Raw genomic sequence first — 20,009 nt, forward strand, 5'->3', positions numbered from 1 at the left:
TGAGCCGGTAGGCGACGGGATTGATTTTTTCAACGATGGGGAATGGCCCAATCTTGCGATGGTCGAGTTTCTGAGAGGGCTGGGTTGTCTGGAGGTCTTTGCGGAGGAGCCAGACGTGGTCGCCAGGCTTGAAGTGCGGTCCAGGAATTCGTTTGGCGTCGGCGTAGCGCTTCATTTGATCTTGGGCTTCCTTGAGCTCGAGGGCGAGCTGTTCATGGACTTCCCTGATTTGTTTAGCGCGGGCTTCAGCGGCAGGGTTGACGGATTCGGAGGTAGCAGAGGCCGCGAAACTGAAGCGGGGGTGGAGACCCTTGTTGGCGTAGAAGGGGGTGGTCTGGGAGGCGGACTGATGGGTGTTGTTGTAGGCGAACTCGGCGGACGACAGAAGCTGTTTCCAGTTGTCCTGTTGGTGGTTGCAAAAGCATCGGAGATACTGCTCCAGGATCTGGTTAGTGCGTTCCGTCTGGCCATCGCTCTGGGGGTGGAAGGCCGAGGAGAGGTTGGCTTTCGCCCCAAGGAGTTCGAGAAGTCGACGCCAGAACCGGGACTTAAACTGGGGTCCTCGGTCAGAGATGAAAACGTTGGGGAGGCCGTGGAGACGGATGATGTTGTGGAAGACTAGGTCGGCGGTGGATTTGGCGGATTCTGACTTGCTGCAGGCGAGAAAGTGGGCCATCTTGGTGAGGCAACAGTTGACGTTCAGGATGGAGTCGTACCCGTCCACGGGAGGCAGACCGGTGATAAAGTCCAGGGACCAAGATCCCCAAGGGCGGGTAGGGATACTGTTGGGCTGGAGTAGGCCGTATGGTTTGTGTCGACTGGATTTCGCTTGGCTACAGGTATCGCAGGACTTGACGTAGGCCTTGACGAAGCGCCACTGGCTGGGCCACCAGTAGTTGCGGGAGGCGAGTTCAAGCGTCTTGGACATCCCAAAGTGGCCGGCTAGGGGAGTATCGTGCATGTCGTGGCAGACTTCAGCTCGGAGCTCGTTGGTGGGGACAAAGACCAGGTTATTGTGCAGCAGGATCCCATCTTCATCTGAGAACCGCTTGATACGATCTTGGGTTTCCTCAGTTCGTTGGGCGAGGGGTATCTTGAGCTTTTCGCGAATGGTCTTAGCGAGGGGAACATAGGCCTGGGCGGCCTTAATCTTGTCAAGCAGCGTGGTATCCATGGGTGTGAGGTAGGCAGCCGCGAGTTGAAGGCATTCGGGAGTCAAAATTGTGGTTGCCTGGGAGCGGAACGCTTCTTCCCCCTCGTTTAGCTCATGTTCGGAGCGTCGGGAGAGGGCATCGGCTTGGTGCTGCTGGGGACCGGGGCGATAGGTAATGACAAAGTCAAAATCCGAGAAGAATATCGACCAGCGGGCTTGGCGGCGGTTCAGGGTGCGGGTTGTCATGAAGTACTGAAGGTTTTTGTGGTCAGAGTAAACGGTGATCTTGTGACGGGCGCCAATGAGATGGTGGCGCCACTGGGCAAAGGAGTCTTGGATGGCCAGAAGTTCCTTGTCGTAGATCTCGTAGTTGATCTCTTCGGCCGTGAATTTGCGAGAGTGGAAGGCCACGGGGTGGAGCTGATTGTCCTGGTCAGGTTGGAGGAGAACTGCGCCAAGAGCGAAGTCGGAGGCGTCAGTTTCGACGACGAAGGGCTTCTCTGGGTCAGGGTGAGCAAGGATGGGGGCGGTGGTGAATGCTTTCTTCAGGTTCTCGAAGGCGGTGTTTGCGACGGGTGTCCAGGCGTACGGGATGTCTTTCCGGGTCAGGGCTGTGAGCGGAGTAGCGATCTTGGAATAACCTTGGATGAATCGGCGATAGAAGTTGGCAAAGCTGAGGAACCGCTGGACGCCTTTGACAGTCTTGGGAGGTTCCCAATCCGTGATGGCAGCGATCTTCTTGGGGTCCATCTGGATGCCTTTCTCGGAGATGATGAAGCCTAGGAACTCAACGGATTCGCGGTTGAATTCGCACTTCTCTGGTTTGGCGTACAACCCATGCTGTCGGAGGCGGGACAAGACTTCGCGGACATGTTTGGGGTGATCTTCGGGGTTCTTGGAGAATATCAGGACATCGTCGAGGTAGACGACAACAAACACATCGAGAATGTCGCGGAAGATGTCGTTCATCAGGTACTGGAAGACGCCAGGAGCATTGCTGAGTCCAGAGGGCATGACATTGTATTTGAATAGGCCGTAGCGGCAGCGGAAGGCGGTCTTCCATTCATCGCCCGGGCGCATGCGTAAGAGGTTATAAGCGCCGCGGAGGTCAATCTTGGTGAGACGGCGGGCGCCACGCAAACAATCCATGATACCGTTGATCAGGGGCAGGGGGTAGCGATTCTTCACCGTGATGCTGTTCAGGCCTCGATAATCGACGCAGAGGCGGAGAGAACTGTCCTTTTTCTTCACGAATAAGACTGGCGCACCGGCAGGGGACTTTGAGGGTTTGATGAATCCTTTGGCGAGGTTTTCTTCGAGGTATTCGCAGAGTGCCTTCATTTCTGGTTCGCTGAGGCTGTAGATTGGGCCGAAAGGTGGCTGCTTGCCTTCTTCCAGATCGATTGGACAGTCGTAGGGCCGGTGCTCGGGGAGAGTGTCAGCATTTCTCTTTTCGAAAACGTCGGCGAAGTCTCGATACTCGGGGGGCAGGAAGTCTTTGATGTCTTTCTCGGGTGTCGGGGGGTTACTGGGGCTAGGCGAGGCCGGGAGATCGGGTTTCGCAGGGTTGGCGTAGGCGACGAAGACCTGGTCATGCCTTGCTGCGACCTGGAAGGCTGGGGCGGAGATGAACGAGACTCGGAGCGGCGTGGGAGCCGGTTCTGGGGTGCTGGAGCGAGATACCTTGGGTACTGGAATCGACCATGTTTCGTCGACGGGGACTTCATCCTGGGGGATGCGGATCAAGGGCTCGGGGGTTCTGGCGGGTGCTGGGCTCGGGGGTGCTGGAGAGTTGTCCCAATTCGCGAATTCATGGTACAGACAGTCGCAACGGAAACCGGCCGAAAGGTTCTTGAAGTCAAGGTTAATGTCGTGGAGGCAGAGCCAGGGGAGACGAAGGAGGATTGGAGCATGGGGTGATTTGGTGACATGGAAGACGAGTTCTTCGAAGTGGTCGTGGACCCACATGCCTACTGGTCGGGTGTGATGGGTGATTGGCCCAGCAGAGCTGGGTTGACCGTCAACGAGTTCGATCGTCAGTGGACGCTGATGCGGGACTAGGGCGATGCGGTGTTTGCGGGCAAAGTCTCTGTCAATGAAGCAGGACAGGGCACCATTGTCGATCATGGCTGAGGTAGGTATCGGGGCGCGGCTGGATGATACCATGATGGTAACGGGGTAGTTGAAGGGTTCGACGGGACCCAGCGCAAGCATGGCGCAGGGGTGAATTTCGGAGTTTTCGACATGGGCAGCGGCTAGGAGGGTTGTGTCGGCTATAACGGAGTTGGGAACCAGGGGGGTGGCCTCTCCCATTGCAGGAGCTGCGAGGTTAGGAGGCCCGGGGCGGTGTGTGTTGTCCAGTCGCTGGGGCTTTACTGCGGCTGGACTTTGGGAAAACCCTGTTTGGTGGAGGGTTCTTTGATGTCGACGTTGGCGGCACGGGTGGTGGTCTTGTTCTTGACGGGGCAGACTTTTGCAATGTGCCCCGCGCCACCGCAGTAAAGGCAGAGGTTGTTGGAAATGCGGCGTTGGCGTTCCTGAGGGCTCAGAGGGCCGCGGGGACGAGCGGCGTCAATCTGCATAGGCTCGCTGTGGTCGACAGTGGTGGTAGTAGTAAACGAGGTATGGGGAACCGGGAAGGTCTGGCGGCTTCTGTTTCGCTCCAGGCGGCGCTCAAACAGCCGGTTATCGCACTGGATAGCCTGCTCCATCACCACATCAATGGTGGCCGCAGGGGGCATCGTGAGCATCAGGTCTTTGACGTCTTCTTTGAGGCTACGGCGGAAGGTAGGCATCAGGGCCTGGTCGTTCCAGGAGACATCGCATTGTAGCTGGCGGAACTCAGCAACATACTCGGTTGCTGCACGGGTTTGGCGAAGGTTCTGGAGCTTGTTTTCAGAGGTGCGGACCGTGTCGCTCTCTCCAAAGACCGATTGCATCTGACTGATAAAACTATCGAAGTCCTGAAGGCTGTGATCTTGGCGTTCGACTAGGGGCGCCATCCAGGCTTGCACAGTGCCTGTGAGGTAGGTGCCAATAGTTTGGATCTTGATGATGTCGCTGGGGTAGCGGTCGGGCTGGAGAGCAAACATCAACCGGATGTTGTTCAACCACCCACGGAATTTGCTGCGGGTACCATCAAACTTCTTGGGCGAGCTGATTCTTGGCTCCAGAGCAGGGTTGGTGACTTGGGGACGGGTGTACGTATCGGCTTGAACCTGGGCGGCGATGCTCTGGGCAGCTTGTGCGTCGGCTTGGGCTTGCGCTAGGTTGGCCTGCAAGTTGGCGTTTTGGCTTTGCAAGGCGGCGATGGCTTGGCACATATCGTTCCATTGCTTGGGAGTGAAAGGTACGGATTCGGGTTGTGACATGGCGAAAAAGGTTTGTCGGATGCAGGGCTGGACGGGTTCTGAACTTTGCAGTGTTGGAGCAGATCAAACTGTTATGATCTCGACAAGGGAGGCGGGAGCGAAGTAGAGAAGTCAGGGCGAGAGTGATAGGCGACAAGAGATTGTATTGGCGAAACAAGAAACAAGGACTAGAACAGGAGATGAGAAGAACTGGTGTTGATCTGCTGGGGAGGAAGGGAATGGACGAAGAGAGGCCAGCTATTTATAGATAGGCAACCCAGCAGATCAGAGAACAACAACAACAAGAGGGGACTGGGGGGGCGCCAGCTATGCTCCTAGAGCGTGCGTGGCGAGCGTAGAGAGCATTGCTACAGCTGCTGGCTATGGGGAAGTAGTGGGGGATGTGAAGAAGCCGAGGGGGGATTGGCGAAATGAGAGGAGAGAGGGGGAGTGGCATTGACATTGACATTGACACTGACATTGACACTGACATTGACATTGACATTGGCGTTTGACATTTGGCGCTTGACATTGGCGCCTGTCAGTAGGTAAGCTTATGGTATGGGCGCGTCGTCCATAACACATGTGGCTCATGGGTTCACTGATGGCAACCAAACCAATACACCTCGTCCGATTGCCTCGGCAACAAGTGCTCGTGGCGGCCGCGGAGCCAGTCGCGGTCGAGGTAGTTGTGGCGGTGGTCGTGGCGGACGATTCGCCCCTTATATCAATCCTTGAATTACGGAATTCAAACAAGACTTAGATGATATGACCTTTGGGCTCAATGCCCTTGGTACGTCATACTACCCCCCTGGAGTGAGTCGTCTCACTACAGGTCAAGTCCCCACCAACGTCAACAGCCCTTTCGTCGACGTGGACAATGACAAACTACTTATGTTCCTTGTCAACGTCCAACGACTCCTTGTCCCCTTTGTAACAATTTGGTGACGGACTCGTCTCCTGCTCCCCCCCCCTTAGAGTTTGTCGTGGGGAAGTAGATGTTCAAGCCAACGCAACGCCAGCGCTCGTCGGGGACCGGAATGCAGCGTAGGAGCCCGAAGTTGGAAGCCTGCTTGTTGCGTTGGCAGCCGGGACAAGTCCGGACGTACTGGTGGACCTCGCGCTCGAGGCGGGGCCAGTAGTATAGCGTGAGGAGTTTGGCGACGGTGCGCTGGACACCCAAGTGGCCGCTGTTGGCCAGGGAGTCATGATAGAACCTGAGGAGGGGGCCCAAAGGCCCTCGGGGACGTAGCGGCGGCCATGGTACAAAAGGAAGCCGCGGTCGTCGCGCGTGAGGCGGCGGGCAAAACCCGAGAGGGTAGAGGGGTCATCGGGGTTCGTCGCGGTGGTCTGCAGGTGGGCGAGGGTGTCCTTGCAGAACTTGTCATCGTCGAGCGCAGTGAGCCACTTGGCGTCGGTAGGGAGGCGGCCGTTGATGTCCGGTAGAGGTGTCCCGGTGACAATGGAGAACACTTCGACCTTGATCTGACAGCTGGCGCACTTCGGGGCGTACAGCGGTGTGCGGCTGAGTATGTCGGCGATGTGATTAAACTTGCCGGGGAGGTATTCGATAGTGAAGTCGTAGTCCTGAAGGAACTCCACCCATCCGGCCTGGCGCCGGGAGAGATGAGGCTGGTTTTGGAGGTATATGAGGGATTTGTGGTCGACGAATGCACGCAATTGGTGACCGATGAGGTAATGGCGGTGAGCGCGGATCACTTTGACCAATGCGAGGAGCTCCTGTTCGTGCACAGGGTATCGGGTTTCGGCCGGAGCCATTTTGCGTGAGTAATATGAGATGAAGCGGAGGCGCAAAAGGTTACTGAGGCCCTTTTTTGTGGTGGGCAGTGGGTTCAGCATGGGAAAGTCGCCGTCCATGCCCTGACCGATCCGGCCCCCTACGGCGAAGCCTAACGCGTTGGAGAAGACGTAGGGGAACTTATCGGGGTCAAAGAACGCCAGGCAAGGGGCTTCGGCGACTCGCGCCTTGATGGTGTCGAAGGCTGCTTGTTCCTTGGCGCCCCGCTGCCACGGGCGGGTGCCGGATTGAAGGTTGGTCAGTGGGAGGGCTGTTTCAGCATAATGCGGAATGTATTCCTTGACATAGTTGACTAGCCCCATGAAGGAGAGGAAGTCAAGGGCGCTGGTGGGTTTGGGTCAAGCGTGGACAGCCTCGACCTTGGACGGGACGATGGAAAGGCCGTCTCTACCGACCATGTGCCCGCAGAACTCAACCTGGTCCACTGCCCACTGACATTTGGACGGTTTCACGTGAAGGCGGTGAGCCGAGAGGGTCTTGAGCACTTCGGTGACATGCCCGATGTGTGAGTCCATGTCAGGGCTGAAAATAAGGATGTCATCGAGGTAAGAGATGAGGTATGAATCGTACTTGTCACCCAGGAGTTTGTTCGTGAGGCGTTGGAACGTCGCGGGCGCGTTTGTTAGCCCGAAGGATAATACGATGTACTGGAAGTGGCCGAAGCGCGTCCAGAAGGCAGTCTCCTCACTGTCTTCCTCCCGAATGAGGATGCAGTGGTAGGCATTGCGGATGTCCATAGCGGTGAAGACCTTCACGCCGACGAGGCGGTCCTGAAGCTCATTGAGGTTCGGGAGGGGCGTGGCGTCCTTATGGGTCATCTTGTTGAGGGCCCGGTAGTCGATGCAGCAGCGGAGGCCACCGTCCTTCTTCGGGGCAAACAGTACGGGTGCCCCCCAGGGGCTCTTAGAGTGGGAGATCCACCCGCGGGATGATAGGCGCTTGAGTTGCTGCCGTAGCTCGTCGAGTTTGTCGTTGGCCAAGTGGCGGAGTGGGAGCATGATAGGCTTGAAACCGGGCTTCAGATTGATGCTGAAGTTGTCATCACCGCGGTCCAGCGGGAGGCCGGTCTGTTTGGTGAAGAGGGTATCTGTAAACTGTTCCAACGTGGGGTGAAGAGGGTGGTCGGCAGCGACCGACGCGAGTGGATCCCGCGGGGTGGTGTCCGGAGGGGTGGCCGTGCCTTTCGGTCTGCTAGGATCGCACGTTTCTTCCCCTCGACCGTGCGAACGAAGTTAGCCTCGGCTTCGGCGACGTCCGCGAGGGCGACGTCTGTGGCCAGGTCCACCTCCGTGTCCGTGCGTGAGACCCATGCGGTATAGACCTCGGCGGTCTTATCCCTCTTGATCGTCGGTTGAATTGTTTGGCCATGAGGAAACCCTCCTCATTTAAGGCCACAAGCTTGGGGTAGAAACGGCGGGGGCGAGGGCCCGTATTGTTGTGTTATTACTGGGAAGTAGCCGATGAAGAGTAGAACCATTACTGGTCTTAATGTATTACTTGTTGTATGTCTATATACTCCGGACTCTGGCGTCGGGGTCTTTGTTTCTCTGACCGTGACCAGACTGCTTACGCGATGACAGCAACTGACAGGATAGTTCGCGTCTCTGCACAACACTCCCCCGACTCGAGCTGTCCAAAAGTCAGCCTGTCCAACTCCCGCTCTCAACTCCATTCCAATCAACAACACACTCTCTCTTTCCGACACCCAAATCCAACCAATCCATCAAGATGCCGAACGGTGGTCCAACTTGCCCGATCTGTATGGTCAACCCTGCCATCTACAACGGGCCATGTGGGCACCTCTTTTGCCGTACGTGCATCGTCCAGGAGATCCTCTCTCATTTGCACGCCCCACGCTGTGGCGTTTGTTGGTGAGTGGTGAGAGGAGGTAATTCAACTGATAAACGTGTATTGATTGCCTCTCTTAGAGCCCCGTGGCCAGTTTACTTAACCCGGGACCGGCACAATCGTCAGTGCTGCATGTGCGGCACTAATCCCATCTCGTGTCGCATGGTGACCTCGTGTGGCAACTGCACCATATGCAACGGATGCTCCATTTATCTTGTTCGGTGTCACCCGCCGAATCAAGTTCGGTGTCCGTCGTGTCATGTAGCTTTTGACGCTCCGCTGCTCACTTGGCTCCGAAGAGCCATTATTCAACAATACGGCGTGTAGTGTAGACTTCACTGTCGTAGCCCACATAGTTCCCGTAAATAAACAAACACCGGTCTCAGAAGCGCTTTCGTTTGGATGTCCGCTATCATTTCTTTTGTTGAGATATACTGGAAATCTAGCTTGCGTTCAGCTACAAGTTCCCGAATAAAGTGGTGTCGAACGTCAACGTGCTTCGTCCGCTGATGATCCACGGGATTGTTCGCAAGTTTGATGGCGGCTTGGTTATCTTTGTAAATCAGTATGGGCTTGTCGGATGCGCCCAGGATTTCCTGTTTCATCCGAGAAAGCCACAGCGCTTCTTTGGCTGCTTCTCCGAGCGCTACATATTCCGCTTCCGCCGTAGATACTGTAACAGCCGCTTGCCGTTGTGACTTCCAGGATATTGCTCCCCCGTTTAAGGTGAACATGTACCCTGAAACCGAACGCCCAGTCTCTTTGCATTTTGCGAACTCCGCATCACTGTATCCCCGGAGTTTGTTATCTGACTCGTTATTGTATTGTAGGATAAGCTCTTCCGTTTTGGCAACGTAACTGAAAACCCGCTTAGCCGCCTTCATATGTGTCTGTGACGGCTTAGCCAGAAACTGGGATAACTTAGATATCGCGAAAGCGATATCAGGGCGAGTTCCAATCATAAGGTACATCAATGACCCTATCATCGATTGATACGTTGCAACGTCTGCCGGTTTCTCATCCGCAGCTATAATCTCAAGCTTCACATTGGGATCCAGCGGCGTGTCGTGCGGTTGCATCTGCTCCAACCCGAACTTCCGTAGTATATCACTGATGTAATTCTGTTGTCCAATAGTGAGGGTTCGTTGGATGCGATTTTGTCTGACTTCTATTCCGAGGAGGTAAGAGAGCTCCCCCATGTCTTCCATTTCGAAGCGTAATTTCAACCCTTCTTTAATTGCTTCCCGTTCCACTTTGCTCGTTGAAAGAATTGTCAAATCATCAACGTAGACGGCGATGATGATAAAACCTCAGCCAATGCGCTTTATGTAAAGAGCATTGTCTAGTTTGGAAACGTTGAAGCCTTTCTCTCGTAGGTAAGCGTCCAACACCTTATTCCACAACCGAGGTGACTGTTTCAGTCCGTACAGAGAACGTTTGAGTTTAACCGTTGTCCCCTCTGGTAGGCGAAGGTTGAAACAAGAATTCGTCGCTGCCAAGATATTAGCTGCGCCAAACTACGAAGAAGACACACCCCTGTTTATTATTACGACCGACGCTACACCCATTTCATGGGGAGCGATACTCTCCCAAGTTGATCCCAAAGGAAGAGAAAGACCGATACAATTTGAAAGTTGATTGTTTACTGAACAGCAACGAAATACCTACCCGATAGTCAAACTCGAATCACTCGGAGCCTACAAAGGAGTTCGCAAATTACGAACTTACGTTTGGGGCAGACGTTTCGAGCTCAGAATTGACGCCAAACCCTTGATTCAACTACTACAAAAACCCGAATTCCCCGACAGTACCATCACGCGATGGGTAGCACAGTTAATGCTATTCGACTTTGAAATCAAACATATCAAAGGAGGAAAGAACCCCGCGGACGGACTTTCTTGAAAACCCTGAGCAGACGATGATACCGACACCGAAAACGAAGACTCCGACGATTCGGAAATGCACGTTTTACGAGTCAACTCAGCAACGACCGAATGGAAAAGTGATTTGAATGAAATTCCAATACCTGACCCATATGACCGTACCTACGCGATACAAGTATCCCAGCCAACGAAGAAAAATCCGAAACCGATGTACCCGATACGCTCTACGATCATCTTTTCTTACGAAATGGAAGGCTGAAACCACCCCTGCGAATCATCGAAAATGAACAGGATCAAGAAGAAATTATTCGATTCATGCACGAGAGCAAGGAAGGCGGAGGACATCGAGGCATCCTCGCTACATTTCAGAAGATACGACAACGCTATTACTGGCCAAGACTATACAAAGAAGTGAAGGCCTACGTTCAATCCTGCAACAACTGCCAATTCAGAGACCCGCGACGTGAATTTGAACCGCTTTATATCGAAATCCGAACGACACGACCCTTCCAGAAATGCGGACTAGACTTCGTATTTATCACAAAAGGAACAAACGCAAATGAAGGAGGGATGATTTTACGAGATGACGCAACCGCTTACCCTGAAGGACGAATGATCAGAGGCAAGCCAACTGCACACAAGATTGCTGCTTTCTTATATGAAGAAGTATTCTGCCGACACGGACCGATTGAAAACCTAGTATCCGATGGTGGACCTGAAAACGTCAACGAAATCGTACGACATCTTACCGAACGATACGGTGTCAAACACCAAATCACAACTGCATATCACCCGCAAGCGAATGGATTAGTAGAAAGAGGACATGCTCCGATCATCGAAAGTCTTTTTTGAACCGCACCGACTCCGAGAGAATGGCCAACCGTATTCCCTGCTGCATTATGGGCAGATCGAGTTACCACGAAACGAACGACACAGTTTACACCCTTCTATATGATTTATGGAAGAGACGCCGTACTACCTATTGAACTCACATACGAAACATGGATGATAGTACCGAATCTTTAACAACCCATGACAACCGAGACACTCCTACAACACCGCATTAAACAATTCTGATACAGAGATAAAGATCTGAGGCTAGCGACAGAGCGACTAATCGCAAGCCAAAAAGCGAACAAGAAGTATTGGGAGAAACGACACCGAATCAGAAATCGACCTTTTGAACCCGGCGATATCGTTCTCCTGCACAACATGAAACTATTGACTCAACAAACCGGCAAGACCGACAACAATGGTTTGGACCGTACAGAATTACCAAATCCAACGACAATGGCTCGTATTATATCGAAGAATTAGACCGGACACCGATACGCAAACCTGTAGCCGGAGACCGATTGAAGATATTTCGAACTCGAACCCAGACACAACCAATAGTCGAAGACAATACAGAAGATGAAGAAGAAACAGACGAAGAAGACAACATTACGGACGAGAATTGATGAGCACATCAATATTTGACAAAAGGAAAGATGTAGTAGTGCGCTTCGAACTGCGCATGAAATCGATAATATTTCGACGCCAATTATACGCCTAGAATCTTCAACAAGCGAATGAAATCACCTTTATACGACAACGTAAAAATACCGTCAAAAGTTCCAACAATAAATCGACACACTCGCGTTCCCGACACTCTGACGTTTACCAAATACAACCACGTTTACCGAAACCTTGCTTCACAACAACGTTTTTTCCTCGGATACGACTGACATGCGAGAGATGTAGGCATAGGAGAGGAACACATGAAAGCGCCCCCAACCCAACTCTCAACCAACCAGAAGCTCACACGACGCCCGAAATGCTGAAGAAACCAACTGCGAAACGAGAAAACCAATTTCCGGTGGCCGTATACGCCGAACGTTGCAGAAAACCCCAAGAAAAGATTAGCAATAAGACTGTATCAGCGCCAAAATTGCGAATGGAAAAAGGAAAAACTACGTAGACCGCCGCAGGAAAAGAGAAAAAGACCCGATGTAGCTAAATCCTCTAGAGACGACTAGTAGAGAGTTTGGACTTCGACAAACTGCAGTAGCCTAGAAAGATCCATATAAAAACCCACCTGTTTTCCCCAGACCTTTGTACGATAGGCAAGACTCAGATCTGTGTACGCAGAACACAGATCCCGATCAACAACAGAGCTTTCTACTTCTCTACTCCTAACGACTTCTTCCAGTTTCAGATAGACTTTCAAGGCGCGCTCACAGACTCTGAGAGCATAGACAAGACGACCCTGAGGGTCGCGACTTGTACTTTGCTGACGTCGCCGAGGACTTGATAGTTCAGGAATCTCGGAAGAAGAGCTGAGAGTGAGATTGGATAACCCCGTCGTATTGTTTCGCAGTCAAACCTGCAGATATTTCCGAGTTCGTATTTCGTACCCGTACCCGTAATTCCCGACCCCGTTTAAGAAGAAGGACTCCTTTCAAAGCACCTGGATATTAAGGTTGCAAGACGACGCTCTCGCCTGAGATCTCTTCTTGTGCTATTGAGAGACCGGCAGCTTATCTTTCCCAACACCCAGCCGTACCCATCGATTCGACAGACCCTCGCTTCTGCCGGCCACCACCACAGCGTCTTACGACCCGGAGCAAGATTTATAGTGTTCACGGATGCATCGGTTTTTGCAATAGGCGGATGGCTTGCCCAGCCGGCGAATCCATCAGAGCATTACCCATCACCGTTGCCTACCTCAGTAAACGGATTTAAGAATCTGCCACCGTTAAAGCCGATAGCTTTCTTTGGGCGGAAGATGCAACCCGCTGAAACACGTTACCCCTTGCACAAACAAGAGCTATTAGCTCTGGTTAGCATATGCAAGGCAAACAGGCATTACTTGCAGGATCGGACAAATGACCGCCCGTTTCGCGCGTTCACCGATCACGCTAGTTTGGTCTGGCTGCAGACACAGCCCTTCCTGAGCCATTGCCAAGCATGATGGGTTGAATTCCTGCAACAATCCAAATTTGATATTGAATATCAACCTGGTCGTTGGAACACCGTCGCGGATGTGTTGAGTCGTAATCCTTATTACGCTCCTTGCTGCGCCGAGTGTAACAAGCAAGTGGAAATCGCTGCGGCCTTGGGGATGTCCGTCGAGTATATTCCTTTGGGGAATGTTACGCTTGAGGATTGGATACGAACCTTGGAGGCTGATGAGTACTTCGCTTTGCGGAAAGAGGCGTTGTCACAGCCAAAGGAACGACAGTCAACATTCGATCGCCGTTTTTCGATCGATGACTATGGTTGTTTACTGTACCACGATAAGTTCTATGTGCCAGCTGCTTTACGAGGAACTGTATTGCAGGCGTACCACAACTCGTTGCTATCTGGCTCGCATACGGGGGTACAAGGTACATTGGGCAAACTCCTACGTGAGTTTTACTGGCCCGATATGGACGCAGATGTGAGAGGGTACATCAAGACTTGTGGGTCTTGCCAAAGGTTCAAGTCGCTGAACAGTAAGTGCGTTGGCTTACTTCGTTCGCTCCCAGTTCCCGACCGACGTTGGCACACAATGGGTATGGACCCTGTCTGGATGCCAATAACACGGTCATTGGGGGGGAAGGTGCAGAGTGATGCGTTTTACGACAGTTTTATTGTCTTCATCGACTATCTGTCAGGGTGCGCATACTTTATACCTGCGGCATCCACGATAACTGCCGAGGAGTTGGCCCATCTTTACTTCCGTGAAATATGGCGCCATACAGGTACTGCAGCTCTGATCGTCGGAGATCGAGATCCCCGCTACCTGGCAGATTTCTGGAAGGTGTTTCAATCGTTGTTGGGCTCAAAGCAGAGCTTGAGCACGGCACGACCCCAACAGATGGACGGAAAGGTCGAACGGTGTATCTCTATCTTGAAGAAGATGATTAAACCGTACCTTAATGTAACGGGAGACGATTGGGTTGACAAACTACCGATGTTGGAGTTTGCCTACAACCGTACGCAGAACAGCACTGGATACTGCCCTTTCGAGGTTGATTTGGGTAGAATTCCGCAGGCGCCGATGCATTGGCAAGTTGACACAAAGGTGTTGCAACGTATGGACGATATCTCGATCCCATTCTTGCATAAGTCACAATGTGAGCTCATCAAACAGATGGAGAAGCGTGCTGAGGCATACCGATCCATTGAACTCATAGTGCAGCAGAAACTGCAGGAAGCCCAGGACAAACAAGCGAAGTATCACGATCGTGGACGTCGTGTACAGAGCTTTCGTCCAGGAGATAAAGTCCTGTTGAACAGCGATGGGATAACGATCCCTGCTTTCAATAAGAAGCCGCTCAAGTTTAGACAGAGCTGGCTAGGACCCTTCATTGTGAAGAGGGAAGGACCACACCCGGAAACATACGAGTTAGAGCTGCCAGCTTTGATGGGCGCTTTATACCCGGTCTTCCATACGGATATCTTTAAGCCTTGGCACAAGCCGACTTCAGATCCGCACGCTGCAGGGGGGGATTCTGAGCTCCCTGACGCATCTCCCAACCCACAATCTGACACTGATCAATGGGCAGAGGCCCCAGAGGACCTAGACGACCAGGAAGACCAGGAAGATGACGACTTGGTGCACTACGGACGCATCACATGCTCCCAGAGCACTCGAATACGCCAAAGCAACCTTGCCTATGCCCTGGCCACCGAAGTACTGCACACAGAGCCCAAAACCCTCAAGCAAGCTCTAAACTCCAACGACTCAGCCAAGTGGAAGGAAGCCATGGAGGCTGAATACGTATCCCTTGTCAAGAACGGCACCTGGGAGCTCTGTCCGGCACCCAAAGATAGCAACCTTGTTGGATGCAAGTGGATTCACAAGATCAAGACGAATGCTGAAGGCAGTATCGAACGCTACCAGGCCAGACTATCCGCCCAAGGCTTCTCACAAGAATAGGGAGTTGACTAGAACGAAACATTCGCACCAGTGGCCAAGTTCGACACCATTCGGCTACTCTTGTTGTGGGGAGCAGCACAGGACCTCGAAATGGACCAAATGGACGTGTCCACCGCATTCCTGAACCCGACACTCAGTGAGGAGATCTATATGAAGCAGCCACCGGGCTACATCAAGCCAGGAGAAGAGCATCTTGTGCTTAAACTCAAGAAGACACTCTATGGTCTCAAACAAGCCCCCAGGGAGTGGTACATCGAAATCCATGGCACTCTCGTTGAGAAAGGCTTCACTCGTCTTGATTCAGACCATTGCGTCTATATCAGGTTCTTTGAGGGCTGGCTACTCATCCTGATCCTCTATATGGACGATCTCATACTTATGAGGCACAAGAGACTCGATCTTGACAGCTTCAAGGCCAAGGAACTTCAAAAGGCGTACGAAATGCGTGATCTAGGTGCCCTGCACTACTTCCTGGGTCTTTTAGTCCCTCGAGACCGAGCCAAACGACTCCTGACGCTCAACCAGACTGGGTACATCGAAAAATGTCTTGAAACATACGGGATGACCGATTGCAAGCCTGTATCAACTCCCAGCGTCGTGGGAAGCCCTCTCACCAAGGAAATGACACCTCAAACGCCTGAAGAGACTGCAGAGATGCAGAACAAGCCCTATCGAGCGATTGTAGGCAGTCTGATCTCTGCAATGTTCGGCACAAGACCAGACATAGCCCAAGCAGTTGGAGCTGTGAGCTAGTTCTTAGCCAATCCAGGCAAAGGACATTGGAAAGCTGCCAAACGCATTCTGGCGTATCTCAGGACGACCAAACACTTCCAACTTCGACTGGGAGCCGTCCAAGAAACCCCCAAACTCGTGGGATGGTCAGACTCAGACTGAGGAGGCTGCCCAGACACTCGAAGATCGACCACAGGATACCTCTTCACCTTCTGCGGTCCAGTAAGCTGGAAATCACGCACACAACGCACTACAGCACTCCCCTCCACCGAAGGCGAATACATGGCACTCACAGACGCCTGTAAAGAAGCCATGTGGCTCAGATCTCTACTCAGAGAACTGAGCACGCACCAAGACCAGACAGGACTCGTTCAAGGCCCCACAGTCATCTGGGAAGACAACCAAGGAGCTATGACACTCGCCACAAACCCAGTTCACCATGCACGAACCAAGCACATCGACATCTGAAACCACGTCATTCGTGAACAATTGATCAGGTTGTATTAGCTAGATTGGGTTTTATTGAGCTGGTGGAAGCCTGTAGCAACTTCCGCGGGCTCCGCGGACTTGGCAGACGTCCATGGGGGCATTAGCAGGCTACACAGACTTGGCAAAACCTTACCAACCTTAACTGCGGCACTCAGAGACGCCTTGGGCGTTCTGAAGGGGTCGCAGAGGGTGCTTTGGACGCCCCAGCACATAGCTAAATCCCCAAGAAAGAAGCCCCAGATTTGTGTAAAAGGCAGACCTGTTGCCCGTCCCCTCTCTTCACGTTATCCTCTTCAATACACCACTTTCTATCGCACTACTCTAGCCACACTACCGTCTTCTACATCACAACACTGCCCTTTGGGCAGCTTCGTCCCTCAGTCATCGGCGAACCAGTCTTAGTGACCTCTCAGATACACCTATATCAGCTAAGGTTTCAATACTTCCGACTTCAAAGATATCAAATCCGATCGTTGGCCATCTTCCTACACGGTATGGGAAGAGGTTGGAGAAATCCATATGGATGATGACCAGGTTTGAATCGTCAACAGGATTTGCAAGTTCCAACATATCTGGGAACGTCGCAGCATGCGGGAGGCCAGTAGTATTGTGTAAGAATCCTTGCAAGAGTCTTATTAAAACTGAGATGTCCTCCGGTGGTGAGATCATCATGGAATTGCCGTGAGATTGTTGCGAATATCTTCAGGAACGTATAAACATCCTTCAGGTTCCATTCCATTTTCGAACGTATAGCAAAGTTGTCTAGAAGGTTTCTTGTGTTGAGGCTTCCGAGAAACTTCGTCTAGGTAATCCAAATGGGTCTTCGCGTACCGCAATTTTCCATTCTTCCTCTTGGTAGGTAGGTGAGCTTTGTCTGTTGTAGCGTTGAAGGAAGCTTCACCGGCAAGCGCGTTGCTGATCTGCGTATGCATGTCAAGGCGAGATTGACAATCTATACACCGAGGCACATAGATTGGATTGCGAGAAAGCATATCGGCTATGATTCCACCATCCAGGTAGATACTGGATGTCGAAGTCATACTCTTGTAGCTTCTCCACCCATTTGGCTGGTCTTCTGCTCAAGTGGGGTTGCGTTTGGATGAATTCGAGTCCCTTGTGGTCGCTGAAACTTCGGAAGTAATGACCAATGAGATATGGTCTATTGGCGAGCAACATCTTCACAAGAGCTAGGAGCTCTTGTTTGTGCATAGGATATTGAGTTTCTGCATCCTTCATCTTCCTTGAGGAAATAATTTGTTAAACCGAGGAAGCTCTGAACTCCTTTGGTTGATCTTAGAGTAGGCCAATCCTTAATAGCTTGGATCTTTGAGGGCGCAATGCGAACACCATGTCCTCCGACAATATGTCCTCACCATTCGATTTCTTCCTTGGCCCATACACACTTTGAATGTTTGATGAAAAGGGCATGTTCTTCGAGCTTCTTCAGGATACAATCAACTTGTTCCCGATGTTCGGCAAGAGTTTTTGAAAAAATGAGGACAATGTCCAAATAAGTAGGAAGGAATTCGTCATAGTCTTTATGAAAGATCTTATTCATAAGTCGTTGAAATGCGGCAGGTGCATTGGTTAGCCCGAATGGCATAACCAAGTGTTCGAAGTTTCCCAATCGAGTTTGTATTGCTGTTTTCTCTTGATCTTGTCTGCCTATAAGAAGAGAATGGTATGCTTCTCGAATGTCGGTAAGCGTAAACCATTCACAACCTTGATTCCGATCCCTCATCTCACAAATATTGGGTAAAGGAGTACGATCTTTCTTGGTGATGGAGTTGAGACCTAGATAGTCCCAACAAATACGTAGTTTGCCATCTTCCTTCTTGGCAAAAACGACACTAGCTCTCCATGGACTTGAGGAGTGTTGTATCCATCCTTTTTCGAGCATAACGGAGATTTGCTTCCTGAGCTCAGCGAGCTCTTCCTTGTTCATGTGACAGAGAGGTTGCCAAATGGGTTCAGCACCTTCAGTGAGTTCTATCTTGAAGTTGTCTTTTCCACGATCAGGAGGTATACCTTCTGGTTCCTTGAAGAGCGTATCGACGTATTTATCTAGGATATCCTTAAAGAACACTTGTCTTGACGGCTTGAGGACGCGATTGAAAGCAGATGCAGCCGACGATGACTTCCTCGATGTCGTACATCAAATGAAGCAGAACCGATTCGATCTGGCTCCTATGATCACCACCGACACGAAACTTACCACGCAGGCAGGAATTGCCAAAGTTATCAAGCACGCTTCACTCTCCAGAAGAGACATTGCTCAAGGAATGTTGGAGATCCTTTGTAACGCTGTCATAAAGTCTGGCACCGATGTAGTCAAAAGATGCACGATTTATCGCACACCAGTGCTATTGGAGACCAGGGCTATTTGGAAGTCAAATAGCACCAACTTTGCGATGCACCTATGCGCTGGAATATCACACCAGTGCTATTACAGGACCAGCAGTACGTCGTTGTATGTACATCTGTTTCGAAAGCACAGGACTGGGCAATTCAATTCAAGAACATTACCAAAGCCAATCGCTTGAGGGCAGCCTGGATTTGGGCACATCTCCCGTCGTCACCCGGCCTTGCTAAGTTACGTCCCAGATCTTGAGTTCAGCATTGCACTCAGCACCCCATCCTCCGACACCCTGTCTGACATGGGTGATGATCACTACCCTATCCTCACTCCAATGGAGGCAGACGAGGCCCTCTCACAGTTCCCCGCAGGCCAGGAAGAGCCAGAGTCTGAAGTCTACAACAGAGGCCGCCGCAATTCCTTTGACCGGCGTCAGGAAGAGTGGGACTACACTCAGAGAATGTCGAAGGAGGGTGAGGACCAGGACAATAAGCCCAGTGCCGTGCCTTGCAAACCAGGCCCTGACGATACCATTGCCATCACTTTGCCTTTGAAGAGGAAGCTGATTCCTGAGAATCTTGCGCCAAGATTTTGACCGTTGTCCGAGGAGGAGATACAGAGGATTAATGAGGCAGACAAAAACCTGAACACCGTTCGCTCTACAAAGACATGGGTCAAAAAGTGGAACCAGTACAAGGAAGAGTGCCACTTGACTAAGAAGATGGCACTGTCAACGTTGCTCAATTGAACAAGGTGAGAACCCACAACTGCTTCCGCACAGTCCATTTGTTTGACCTCAAAGCTGATATCTACTTCACGCAAACCATCTAGGACTTGGAGGCCTTCATCATTCAGGTCAAAATGGACAACGGGGAAGGGTTTTGTGACTCCAGCTTGGATACTGGCTTTGGTAGTCTTGGCCGCTATTTCAAACTCAAAGGGGAGGAAAACAACCGGGTTGTCAATATTCAGTCTGACACTGAGTTCCGTGGTGCACGTACTATTCTCAACGTGAGGATGGCCGACCTACATAAGATGGGCAATGGTGGGACCACGCAGCCTCTGACCTCAGCCTTGAAGAATTTCGCACTATGCTGGGTTCAGCCTTCTGCTCAGTGGACACGCCGGAAGGCCTTCTCCACTGCGTTTACCTCTACCTGTCAGTCTTCCTTGTTGAGCGTGGAGGAGAGGCAAGCCGCATGGAGGTTACAGATCTGAAGCTGAAGATGATTCTTGTGGTTATAGGAAGTAGCCGATGAAGAGTAGAACCATTACTGTATTACTATTAGTTATATCTATTACATTCTTAGGTGTCGGGCACTTCACTCCTAGCCGTCTGCGCAGACTGCTGAAGCGAAGGCTTACTAATGACGGCGTTTGACAGGATTAGGGATAGGGTTAGGGATAGCTCACGTCTCTGCACAACACTCCCCCGACGCGAAATGCCCAAACAACCCTAAAATCCGGCTGTCC

General features: G+C 51.8%; 2 protein-coding genes across 2 annotated transcripts; both read left to right on the forward strand.

Moving 5' to 3' along the window:
• Positions 1–18,339: 18,339 nt before the first annotated feature.
• On the forward strand, positions 18,340–19,131 carry EV422DRAFT_504118 (uncharacterized protein; the record flags this gene model as incomplete). Its single annotated transcript, XM_053068409.1, has 2 exons — positions 18,340–18,640; positions 18,785–19,131. The coding sequence occupies 2 exons, from the start codon at positions 18,340–18,342 to the stop codon at positions 19,129–19,131; spliced, it is 648 nt and encodes a 215-aa protein (XP_052927937.1).
• A 266-nt stretch (positions 19,132–19,397) lies between these two features.
• EV422DRAFT_504119 (uncharacterized protein) lies at positions 19,398–19,754 on the forward strand (the record flags this gene model as incomplete). Its single annotated transcript, XM_053068410.1, has 1 exon — positions 19,398–19,754. One exon carries the CDS (start codon positions 19,398–19,400, stop codon positions 19,752–19,754), a length of 357 nt encoding a protein of 118 aa, XP_052927938.1.
• Between the last annotated feature and the right edge of the window lie 255 nt (positions 19,755–20,009).

Source organism: Fimicolochytrium jonesii, assembly GCF_025526975.1.
Source record: "Fimicolochytrium jonesii strain JEL569 chromosome Unknown EV422scaffold_4, whole genome shotgun sequence".
In the NCBI taxonomy this organism is placed as follows: domain Eukaryota; kingdom Fungi; phylum Chytridiomycota; class Chytridiomycetes; order Spizellomycetales; family Powellomycetaceae; genus Fimicolochytrium; species Fimicolochytrium jonesii.